The 13,060-nt window shown below is 38.8% G+C and overlaps 1 protein-coding gene across 1 annotated transcript in view; it reads left to right on the top strand.

The window, feature by feature from the left end:
• ASPG (asparaginase) overlaps nt 1-13,060 on the top strand; it is a 45,142-nt gene that overhangs the window by 16,629 nt on the left and 15,453 nt on the right. Inside the window, exons 7-11 of the mRNA XM_086892570.1 lie at nt 3,670-3,782; nt 5,225-5,410; nt 8,345-8,458; nt 11,471-11,590; nt 12,676-12,771. Coding sequence (XP_086748696.1) covers nt 3,670-3,782; nt 5,225-5,410; nt 8,345-8,458; nt 11,471-11,590; nt 12,676-12,771 — 629 coding nt within the window. The remainder of the gene's footprint in view (nt 1-3,669; nt 3,783-5,224; nt 5,411-8,344; nt 8,459-11,470; nt 11,591-12,675; nt 12,772-13,060) is intronic.

Here is a 13,060-nt window from a genome sequence, read left to right on the forward strand (position 1 = left end):
GAGAGACAGGGAAGACTGTCTCTTAAAATCTGTAAAAATTCTCAATACAATTTGTAATTGATTGTTTTATTCTTGATTGTTCTAGTGAAGCACACATGGAACTTACTTTGTTACTGTGGCTGGACTTTCTTCATCGCACATGCATGTAACCTCTGGGAGTGGTGCACATGTACAGGACCATATGATGAGAGACAGCCTGTTCAGGGGCCAGAGCCCGTGTGATTGTGCGTGCAGATGTGGCACAGCAGCAGACAGTTAGAAGGCCCTTATGGGCTCATCTACCCATAAATCTTACTAGAGAGAAGCTATTAGTCACTGGACAAGTGTGCATCTTGGTTGGTTATTCATATAGAAAGCCCAGATCATTTATGTATGAAGGCACATACCAGCTCTCTTCACTGGGGTGCTTTTGGTCCTCATCCCTGCTCCCTTCTAAGCAGGAATCTTGGTTGTTGCAATGACACCAGTAAGTTTAAATAGCCATCCCAAAAGATGTAAGTTGATTGTTTTATAAAAAACTGCCAAGAAAGGGGGTCTGTGCTCGTTTGCCTCCTGCAGGAATTTGCAGCCATAGGTTGTCCTGTGCTCCCCACCCCTCGGCTGCTGCCGTGAATCGCAATGAACGCTGGGGCAGTTTATATAATGGTAGGGCTCGCCCGTAGCCCTGCAGAGAAAGATGAGAAGAGAGCACTGCTGTTTGTCTGCAGCTCTGCAATCAAGAAAAGCTGTATTTCTTGTTTGATTTCATAACTTGGAATTCAGTCACCACTCCTAAGGGAGGTGTCGCTCTGAGTTGCTACTCTCCTGTTATAAGTTGAAACCTGCACTATGGCATATGCTCAGTTTAACAGCAGGGGGTTTTGCTGCTTTCTGATCGGTGTAGAGTTACTTTTATTTTAAGTCAGGTTTGTTTTTTTTGCACTAACCCATCACCATATTTTGTGTATGAATAAAGCTGCATAAGATAAGGATGTAATTTTTTGACAGTAATTTTAGAGGCTATAGTATTTGATATGGAGGAGGAGATTGGAAATATCAGACTGTTGTTTATGTGATGTTTTGGTTTGGAATAAACAGAAGGCCTTAATATCTTGAATGCAGTCTCCTTAAATAAAGTAATCTTTCCCAAGCCATTATGAGTATAGAATGTAAATAGCCATTGCTTCTTTATTTTATGTACACTGCTTTAGAAACGTTCCTTCTGTGCCACACCAGTAGCTAGCTTGTTTTCGTTCCTCACTTCTGTATCCACATTTATATGATGCATTATGCTGTATCAATTAAACTCTTCACAAGCACAAGCCACCCAAATCAGACCAGGTTACCATTTCCTGTGCTGTGCTAAAACTGAATATCCCTAATTAATCACTCTTATCCATAAGATAAAAAAGAGCTGTGAACACCAAGAGATTTTGTACAAGCTTTTTGTACTTTATTTGCTTATATATGGGTTTCTTACTTAAGAACTGTTAGTTATTCTTATGTTCTTGGGTTTTTTAACTTAACAAAAATGATGATTGCTATGTGCTATGACACAGCATGACAGCTGATTTATTCAGTACAATGAAGATGCTTGAACTTACCTATGTGACATAAATACTGTTCCTTTTTGGGGATGTAAACTTTGAGATGGAGGGTGCAAAAGGTGTATTGTAATTTCTTTTTTCCCCTCTATGGTGTCCTGCCTCACTTACAACAGGTCTGAGTAAATGTGAGATTAACTTGGTCTTCTATGTATATTTGTTTGTCTTTGGCTCTTGCATCACATTTGCCTTTTGTTCTGCCTTTTAGACTTGTTTGGCAAATGGAAAATTGACATCTGTGGAGTCTGCAGCACCAAACACGTTATGTATGCTGACGAGGTTCATGACCAAGCGAATGTTAACTCAGGGGCAGGGCAGTCTTTATCTTCTTTTTAATATAATTTGGAATTACATCACCATACTATGTCTGCATGCATTAAATTTATCTTGGAGATGTTATTTGGTAGAGCGTACTCCAAGAGTACAGGTATAGGCCTGGTGTAGGTCTGACTTCTGAACCTGTCCTCTGATCTCTTTCCTTGGTCTTCTGCTTCTGGCAGTGTTTTAGTGCTCCATGCCAAGGCAAGTTTCCTCAGTTCATTCTTCAAGTTGGTTACAGGCATCAGGGATGCTCACAGTTGCCAAACGTAGTAGAATGCATTTGTGAAGTTTTGGCAGGGACTCCTACCTTATGGAGGATAAAAGAAAAGCAAGCTGTGATACAATTTTATTGCCATGCCTTCTTACAGAGGAGGCTGCTTTTAAAGAGTTAACCTATTTTTTAGAAGGCTTAGAGGAATGGATTTATTGCTAAACAGTGCTGCTTCGTAAAGCATAGTGCTTATGTTGAATGTGGTTAGCCAGCCCCAGAACAAATGCACAGGCTCTGCACCTCCCTGGGTTTCTCTTGCAAGTCTCTAAATGGCTCTGGAAAGTTCTTGGAGGCCTTTGAGAGCCACTTGAATTACTGAGTCCAACCAGGTGGTTTCAGAATCATGCTGCATGGCTTATCAGAAAGAAAGAAGCTGCAGAAATGATCCATATTTCTATTCTCCCACTCCTAGGACAGTAGAAATCCATGTGCTGAAGTGTGACTGGACGGACAAAAAAATGCCAAACCAATTGCTTGTGTCCAGGTTAATGGCATGTGGCAGTGTCTAGAAAGAACAGACACTCTAGTTGCTGACAGGGAAGAAAAGTTCATAGTCTTATAGGAGAACAGCATTTTTTGTCCTGACTTAATGGATTGTGTATTTTTTAGTATCTCTGGTAATGTGACAATACAGCAGGCTTCAGTGGAGGCTTTTAAATTTATTATTGTTTTTTTTTGGTTTTTTGGTTGCTGGTTTTTTTTTTGCAAGTGGCTGTCTGCTGATTGCAAGAAATTGCAACAGTAATTGGTGTGAGGAACTCTCCTCATGGCTGAGAACAAGTCAGTATTTTGCACACAGATCTTTTATCCGTCTTGCTGCTTGGAAGTTTCTCCAAAATCTCAAAAGTTTAACTCATGAAGGGGAAGCAGGCATCTTTACAGCATGGTCTATTTTTATGGAGGCACAATGCTCTGAGCTGTTGGCTGCTGTTTGTTAAACCTCTTTCACTGCCTTGTAGGAGTTGTCAGCGTTACCAATGCTGCACTCCTACACTGAAGTAGTAAAATTTTGAAATCAATAATGCATGACTTGGCTTCTAATAATGCAACACAAACAAACTATTAGTTAAACAGCTGGCTTCTGGCTCTAAATGTATAATTGGAGTTAATTGAATCCTTGCTATTTTATTTAATCGTTAATAACTACCTAATAAACTCTGGAGGTGATTAGCAGCAACAGTAACTGTATTTGTCATCTCTTACATCTGAGAACATCAAGGTCTGTTTTCCAAACATGAAACCAGGCTTATATCAGGCCAACTACATAACAGTGAAGTTCAGGTCAGTGTATGACAAGTCAATATCTCACCTGTGCCAGACCAGCTGCTAATTCTTCTGTCTTATTAAATGAGCTTTCATTTCCTCTTTAAAAAGTGCATTGTCTTTCCCCTGCCTAAGAACAATTTTAGAAACAGAGTTGTAAGCATGAAGTAGTACAAGTGTAATCAATAGCATGTCTTAATATTAAATTAAAAAGGCCATTTCTCTTAATAGTAAACTGGGAAACGGTTTGGAGAGCCAATACCAAAAAGAAATTTCGAGTTCACACCAATATGAACAGGAATGTTGGACTTCTGCGGATCTTCCCAGGAATCACTGCTGCTGCTGTAAGTGTCACCACTTCATTTTGGAAATGGGTGAAGTGATGCTCAATACTTGTAGGAAAGCTGCATTGTTTGGAGAGAAGGGGAAGGTTCTGTCTTCTTCTGATAAGCATTTTCTTTGAACTATCAGGGCATTCAAAGACTCTTTTCATATGCCATAAACGATTGATAAAAGCTTTTCAAATATCTTTTATATAAACTGCCTGGGCTCTGGAACTTACAATTAATTTTGTGTCAGGACTCATAAATAGGTCAAGTGTGGTTTTCTGGACAGGTGCAAGCTGCAGTGACTAGGGAAATATTCTCCTGCTGCATATTGAGGCATATTAATAGATATCTTGTCATAGATAATATGGTGGGTGGAGTGTGATTATTTCTAAAACTCATGCTTCTTTTTTAAGGTTCACATGACCCTCAGCATTCATACAGAGCTGAAAATGAAAAGTGGGATTTTGCTGCTGAAAATGAGAAGACAAATTTTTTTTTGCCTTTAGTAATTATATTTCAGACTGTGATTTTAAGTAAATTAGTCTTTAATTTTTTGTCTAATATTAGTGCCATTAAATTGACAGGTCTTTTGTGGCTCTTGCCTTCTTAAATTGAATCCAGTAGTTTAAGTAGCACTCCCCAATTATATCACTATTTTTTTAGGTGAATATGAACAGATGGAAAGACAGAGGGGTGGTATATTTGCAATAAAACTCCAACTGCATAGTTAGCCTCATGGGGGTTTACAGTGTATTGCATTTAGCATATGTGATGAGCAAGGAAACGTCTGGATTGTTGAAAGTACATCTTTCTAGGAAGAGAACTTTACTAGGCATTCTCTTACAGTGAGTGAGGCACAATATCTGCTTCAATATCAAATAGCCCAGAATACCTAAGTGCCTCTAAGTTAAATCAATTTGGTTTTGGGTTAAAAAATTTCATGCTTTCGTTAGAATGTTCTTTCCTGAAAGGTGAAACACTCTGTCTCTTCGGCAGACACTGGCTAGTGAAACCCTTTGCTAAAGCCAAAATATCTGGCTGGGGTGTGGAGTTCTAATCTCAGTTAATAATTCAACATTTATTTAATAAGTGTAAATGTACCTTTTTGTTGCACCAAACAGTGGTGCAACGGTACAGCCTGTTACAGGCACTTGAACAATAGCATCCTTTTTCACATCAGCTAATGACTGTAGAAAACAGTTTATTTTTAAATCTAACCCTCTAGAAATTTTAAAGAAAGCCAGAGAGAGAAAGTATCATTTTCTTAAAGCTCATTCTACAGCCTCAGTTATTGCAAAAGGGAAGCACAGAAGGGTGCAAGAGTACTGTAAGGCATGAGACCCTGTAAGACTATAGCAGGAATAGACCACTTTTAAAAATGCTATGCCATGTGTGAAAATTTTAAGGATAACCTAACCATACCTTTTGTCTCTGTTCCCTGTTTTGTTTTTAACCAGGTAAAAGCATTTCTTCAGCCTCCGATTGAGGGCATAGTACTGGAAACTTACGGAAGTGGCAATGCCCCAGACAAGAGAGAAGATTTGCTGGAAGAACTGAGGAAAGCAGCTGAACGTCAAGTGGTGATTCTGAACTGCACCCAGTGCTTACGTGGGGCTGTTAAAACAGTCTATGCAACAGGGCAGGTGAGGGGGCAGCCACTTCATTCCCCACTGCTGTGTAAAAAGAAACATCTCACTGATACAACTTGTTTTAAACTTCCAATAGTCCCAGCATATAAAACCAGGTTTATTACCTGTAAAGTTGTTGCTCATAAAAGAACTACATCTGAAAAATCTTAAGCTGAAAGCATTTAAACACATATCTACAATCAAGATCCTGTTACTCCTGGTCTGAATGGTCGAAACAGGCAGCTCAAATCCCAAATTAGCGATTGCTCACTCCTGTCATGTGCAGCACTCCAGGATGCTTTGCATTAGATCCATAGTATCTCTCTCAGAGGGATTTCATTGAACTAAAAGCTATCTTAGGGGTCAGATGATCAAATAAAGTAATGTTTGATAGGATAACAGTTGCTTAGCTACAATGTAAGAGCATGAAGAAAGCCTGTAGATGCAAGCAATATTCCAAATCCCAGTTCTTATTTGACTGGAAGTACAACTGAATTCAGGACAATACTGGAGAACAGTATCTAAGGAATTGTCTGTATTGAAGAATGGAAATCAGTTTAGTTTAACCCATGAGGGTTGGCTTAAAGCAGGTTTTGTGTACATATTATTAATATTCAGGGTATTTTGTAGTGTGTTTCTCAGTTGTGTACCGAAACACAACATCACTGGTTCTAATAAGAGCACAAAGCCATATAAGAATATGAGCTGCATGTATTAGTGTGAGGGAAGCTGGTTTAACTGGCCTTTAGAAAAGAACCAGACAATAAATAGCCAAGAAGCACTACCAGAGAGTGACTCATCCCTCTGCCTTGGACACCTGGTTTTGTTGGGAGCAACCCCTGTCTGGCAGAGCCAGCCTCTTTGACTGCATGGCAAACCTAAATAGCCCGGTCTAGTGCTGAAACCTGCCTCTTTTAGCTTTGGTTTTGACACTGCTTTAGGTAATATTTGCATAAAGTCTGTTTTGAGGAGAAAGAAAAGGAGATTGTAAGATTTTCTTTATACCTCCTTATATCCAAACTTGGTGTTTTCTGTTATGGGAAATTATTTGGATATTGGTAAAACTTTCGTATAACTTAATGGAGATGATTTAAAGAATTAGTGACTTTTGCAAAGATCCCATGCTTTGAAGCAAATACTGTAGGAATATGCAGATTATATAAAACAGCTCACTCAGAAAGGAAAGAGCAGTTAAGTCAATAAAAGACACCAAATTTATATTTGGAAAACAAGATGAAAATGAACCCTTGATTTTGTGTGATCTTTTGCTTGAAATGAACTGCTAACATGTGTGGAAAGAAGAACAAAACCCCTTTCCTATGCTGTGGTTAAAAGATTCTCCAAGTAGACACCTAAAATGGCTTTTTGCACTCTGATCCAGACTGTTGATATGCTGAATTGAAAGATTCTGCTCAGGTCTTACTGAACCACTTTAAGGTTGTGTGGAAATGTGTTCCCTTCTGGCTTCTATTTTTTATATGGGGCTTTTGTACTATGTTGCTTCAGCATCAGTTGTTGGAGGCTGCCCTGTTTTCTTGGCATCTTTTGCGGAACATGCTGACCAAGGCAAGTCCTACTACATTACTTGTTCTTTCAATGCCTTTTCCTTTTCGTGAGGAACTGCTCAGTGGAGAAAGTATCATGAGTGAATGCTGTAAAGTTGCTGTTACATTAAGTTTACTTTGATTTTTCTTTAAATGAAATATTTCAAAGGTCTTTGCACATGGCTGGGCCAGTTTTTACTCATTCAAGCTAGTCAGGTAGGTCAGCTGAGTCCCTGGCTTCCCTTGAAGTGTTTGTTTTAATTAACTGAATGTCTGGCCTCTGATCCATCCACACAGTAGAAACTTACAATTGAGGGGACTTTGGGAAGGAAGCTGGGAAATCCCTTCCTCCTCATCTTTCACAAACCCTCTGTAAAAGCCCTAGCTGTTCTTTGGTTAGCTCTGCAGTACAGAAAGTATTTCTCACCTTCTCTGTATATGGTTTCCCATGGGACTTGAAAACAATGTTACTCTGGGTCTCCCAGAGGTGGTTAATGAGCTAATTAAGTCTCTGTATCTTGCTGAAAATATTAGTTAAGCGACAACAAGTTTTGAAGCTGAAGCTTGTATACAAGGTACTTTAAAGTAAAATGCAGTGCAAAGAACCTAGTTCAAGATGCTTTCCTGTGAGGCATCACATTATGGCAAAGAAGGCAATCTGTGATTTGCCCAGACGGATTTTAATGACAAGAGATTCGAAATCTCCTTTGTCTTTGCTGTCTTGTACACTTACAAGGCTTGCTGATCATGGCAAAGATCCTTCTTCTTTTTGCTTTTGTTCAGACATTTTATTTTTTTAACTACCAGAAAGATAAGTTAAAAAGGTCATCTTTTTCAGTTGTTCTTGTCAGAACTGTGTAAATTACATATTTTAGTTGTATCTTCTAAATCATACACTGCTCGTGCAGCCTGCAAGGATCTGAAAGCACTCCCGCTGTGAGCACACTGTAGTGCTGGAATTCATCCAAAGCAATGCCCCATAAAAGAATGGTAAATATGTCTGTGTGAGAACAGCCTACTTGGCAGTGTTCAAAATGCCACTGGGTTAAAACAGAGTAACTGCAGCTTTTCAATAAAGGGAATCTGACAACTCTGCAGATAGCTGATATGGACCTGTAACCTTTCCCTTTTAGCATAGTAAGGGCCCATGGCAAGCATTTGGTGGAATTCCTCAGTGTTATTGCAGGAAAAGGAATTTAAAGTAAAAGTCATCTTTATTCAGATTGCCCTAGTATTTGATAACTAAAAGTACAAAAATTACAATGGCAGTAGAAGGAGCAAGAGAGTGGAGGCCTGGCTGCACATTGTATTCTGTGTTGCTACTCATCTTCCAAACACATTTTTCTGTATGTGCAGGTATTTCTGAATGCTATGCTAATTAGAATCATTATTCCTTTTTATTCAGATTCTTGCTGATGTTGGAGTAATTCCTGGAGGTGATATGACACCAGAGGCAGCCCTAACTAAACTGTCTTACACGCTCAGCAAGAAAAAGCTTAGCTGGGAGGAGAAGAGGCAGGTAAATATTTCAGTGTGACCTTGAAAGACTAAGTTTCGCATCTACTGTGCTAACATCTGCTTAGCTTCATGCCTTGAGCTTCTCTCTTGCATTTAAAAGCAGTTGGTTCCAGAACCATAATGTGAACAGCCCGTGTTTTTTTTTCTCATGGAAAATACTATTAAGCAAACAAATGTATGAAGATAGGGAGAGAAAAGAATTCTCTGCATAAGTCAGGTGAAGACCATGACTGAGCCATAAAAATGCCATCTTTAAATGGTAGTAGTCTAGCTTGGACACTTCTGTACTGAAAACTCTATGTGGAAATTCTTATGGGAGACAGAATCTCAACCCTATTGAAGTCAGCAAAGATCTTGTCACTGATGTTAGTGTGGTGAAGATTTCATCCCAGACTCATTCACACAAAGCTGCTTCTGAAAATAAATATTGCCTACAGCCTCTTCCTTTACAGCATTACTCATAACAGTATTAGATTTTATTTCCCTAAGAGGAGGAGATACACTTTATAATACATAAAAAATAGAGGATTATTCTAGAGCCAGTTGTAACTCTTTTTAAAGTCAGAGTCCCTTTAACAATGTTCTTACTGTTCATTGGTTGCTTAATCAAGGCTTTTTTCCCTGCAGGTTACATAGCTGTTTATCATGCTCCTTTTATACAAGGAACATATAGCTATGAATTAGATAAGGGAACAGCAATCTGCAGGAATGCATGAATTTCTGTGCTTGTATGTAGTGAAATCTCAATCCCGACACTTTGGGAGATGACATCATGATGAGTCATTCTCCAGACTTAACACTGTAGGCACATGTGTATCTCATGTGCTTTTTTTTTAATAAAACCATAACAAACCTGATCATTATTTAATGCTCCACATTTTCCAACCAGTAGCAGTTCTGGAGACAAACATATTTGGATACCTATGATGCTGAGTGTAGTTGCTGGAAGTATCACTTACTGTGCTTAGACACAGTTTCAGCCTCTAAGCCTGCAGTTGTTTGCTAAAGCTGAGAAACGGGAAGAGGAGGAACTGTGTGTGTCTTTAGTGAGGATGCCAAAACATGCCCTATGCAAGGACATACCTGGCAGGTGACACGGTGCTGTCAGGAGCAGGGGTATTAGATGTGTTTGTGCATTTGTACTTCAGAAACCTCAGTGCTTCACTGATACCCCTTTGGCATACTCACTGACCCTGGAACATACACACACAATAGCTTGTTGGTTTTTTTTTAATGCGGTTTTTAATCTTGCACAGCAGATTATTTGACCTGGGACAGGAGAAATCTTCCCAGCTGGTGCCTTGACTGGGTTTGTGAGTTAGAACTTAATTTGAGATCCAGGTTGCTGAGGTGAGATAGCTGACTTCGGTGAGGATTTGATGATAAGGTGTTTTAGGTACCATGTCCCAAGATAATTCTGCATTTTCATGTGCTGCCTTTTGGATTGTGCTACACAGTTTTCGTGTGGTGGTGTGCTGGACCTCCTTTATATGGTTTGAAAAACAAAATAACTTTTGCAATTTCTTTGAGTTATGCGGGATTGGTTTCCTCATTTGACTCATTGTACAGACCCACAAACAATTGTGCTGGCACAACTAAGGGAACAGCATGCTGCATTGCCTGGGCAGGAATGAGTTATAGAGACCAGGAGAAGAAGAAAGCCTGGAAATATGTTGTCTGTGGCAATATCTTCAGCTAAACATATCACCAAACAATAGTCTCCCAAGAGACAGAAGCTCTCCTGAAGCTGGCATGGTTATTTTAGGATTCTTTTTCAGCATGAAAAGCGAGGAATGTGCCCCCAGACACATACAAATGTCTGAAGTGCCAGTATAAGCACAGTATAAGTGCCAGTGGACTGAATAAGACACACAGGGTTTTGCACTGGGTGCATTTAGCACAGGTGCCAATTGCTAAGGTTACCTGTGTAAAGCAATGATCTCAACCTGTCAAATTCTAAAAGTGTGCCAAAGCAGTTGGTATCCTCTGAGTTACATGTATATGGGACTCTTCCAGCAGACAGCTATGGTGTTGTCAGCTCTTGGAGGGTTTTTTTAATAAAGGGCATGCCGAGACATAAGTAAACCTGGGGCATTCCTCCTGCCAACATCACATCTGTTTCTTGCAAACTTTCACAATCCTGCTTTTTAAAATTCTAATTGAAATTACTATGTGCTTTATAGCTGCATCAGCAACCTCTCCTGAAAGAGTGCCAGTGTGTAAAATTGTCAGAATTGAGGAAACTAGTTGCTTTTTCTTGATGACTGGCTTCTGTCTGTGTTCTCCAAGTTTCCCAGAATCTGAGTATTTTCATTTCTTTATTGCCCTATTCAAGTACTTTTTACACATTAATTGGCTGACCTTTTTACATTTTGATTTGTTTTTTTTCCCATTATATTGGAGGCACCCAATAACTGTTACATGCCTGTTTGGATACTGAATGACTGGTACCACTGTAGATTTTCTGCATTCAAAGCTGGGTCTATGTCCAAATTTTAACAAAATCAGGGCTAATGGACCTGTTTGAAAGCCCATGGAAATACATGACAGTCTACAGGCAGCACTGGTCTTTGTTTTGAGGTCTATATACACAGTCTGTAGGAGTCCTGAGGTTTGTGAATGCTGGCAAGAGGCAGCATTTCAGAATATTCTGGTCTTAAGCCTCACTCTGCTCATTACTCATTATCTTTGTGTTTTTAAGTAGGCTGCAGCTTCCCCCACTAGGGAACTTTTGTCTGCATATTCTAAAATTTGGGGTGTTTTGTTATGTGCTTATTTTGGTTTTCTTTGCTTTGGAAGAAAGTTTTGTTTGCCTGTCTCTCTCCCTCCTTTGTCTTTTTAAACGTGCAGTCTGCATGTGACAGTAACTATTTCTTTAATCTTTTGTCTGCATTCAATTAGTTTCCATAATTCCTCCAAACAATTTTATAACTTTATTCTAAGTTTTTTTTTTTATTAGACTACCACAATATTTTTCCTCTGCTAACAAAGGGTTTGATTGCTTGCTTTTCAGATGCTGAGTGAGAATCTAAGAGGAGAAATGACTGTTGTACCCACAGGAGCCAAGATCTCTTTGAGAGATAGCAAGTTTATTCAAGTGATTGCCAAATCTCTAAGTATCAGCAGCAAGGAGGTATATACTTAAATATTTAAAATTAATATCATCTAAAGCTGTAAACTGAGTTAAATGAGCATAGATTAAAGATGAACAGCAAAGCTGAAAGGAAATTGGAATATGGAGTTAGGGAGAAAGGACACAATGACAATTCTATAACTAAAATGTTTTTAATTAAAAACATATTAACTTTTCCTCCCCTCTTTGTAGCCCCATCTTGGGATTATTTTCTTGGCTGGCTGGTTGCAATAACAAGCCTCAGACAGATGCTGTAATTCAGGGTATCAATGATATGAAGAAGTGCTTTATATCTTTGTGGTCAAATGTATTGACAGTTCAGAGCAATCAAAATAATAATGAGTAAAACAGCTTAATTGTACATGCAGTCATAGAAAGCTGATACTAAGGAAGCATTACACAAGTGTAATTTGTGGTGTTTAGTCTGTCCCAATTAGAAGATATATTATCTAATTTATGTTTATATTATAGCAATGGTTGTACAAATACTCACTTTTCTCTTAACTTGGGTTTAGGGAAGATGGGATTTTTATTAACTAATGAATACTGAATGTATTCTTTAGTTCTTCTTTAGTAAGCATGAGAAGTGGGAGAATATTCAGGGGGCCTAGGAGGCTTGTCAGTATAGGTTTGAAAGTACAGGTGGAGGTTCTCTCCCAGATTTGCCCTAAACTAGGACAACAGGTTACACATTATCTGAGGAATAGCATTAATAAAATTGATCCAGTCTTGAGGATATGGTTTTTCCAACTCCCACCAGCACTGTTTCCCTTACTGTACTGATGTGTAGCTATGGCAGTACAGAGATGGTAATTAGTGTGTGCACCTCAAATGGTTTGTAAAGCTATCAGGTACTTGTAGTGTTGCCAGGGAGGAATACAAATCTTACGGATGTAAGACTGACAAATTGTAAAATAAATATGAGACTTCTTTCCTTCCAAGAACTAAATGCTACCATTTCTAAATATCTAGATGACTAATTTAGAAACTTTATATGAAAGTAAAACTTTGGTTTTTACAACTTGGGTGTCAATCACATCAGAGGTGAGGCCGATATTAAATGTTTAATTTTATTTGTTTGTCAGGAGTTAGAAGCCGTACGAGATGCATTAATTCCACCTTTGGCTTGTGCTGCAGCTAAACTGGGTGACATAGATGCACTAAGAGCCATAGCAGAAATGGTAATGTAAAATCAACAGTGTGTACAAAACATTAATTTTTAAATAGAACTGTAATTGATGATATGAAGCCATACTCCTGGAAAGTGACAACCTAAGTTTTAGACTCGAGGTGCTATGATGGTTACAAGTGGTTTCTAGACTTCTTGGTCTTTGCCTTTCAGAACTGGTATGTTCTTGTCCCTCTCTGGTTTTCAGCTGTTTACATTTTCTTTTGAACAGTGAAAATACAGGTAGATTAAAATGCAAGTTCTTATCTGCCAACTTTGGAACATTTTAAAATGATTTGTGC

The sequence above is a fragment of the Cyanistes caeruleus genome, chromosome 6, assembly GCF_971803275.1.
Source record: "Cyanistes caeruleus chromosome 6, bCyaCae1.hap1.1, whole genome shotgun sequence".
In the NCBI taxonomy this organism is placed as follows: domain Eukaryota; kingdom Metazoa; phylum Chordata; class Aves; order Passeriformes; family Paridae; genus Cyanistes; species Cyanistes caeruleus.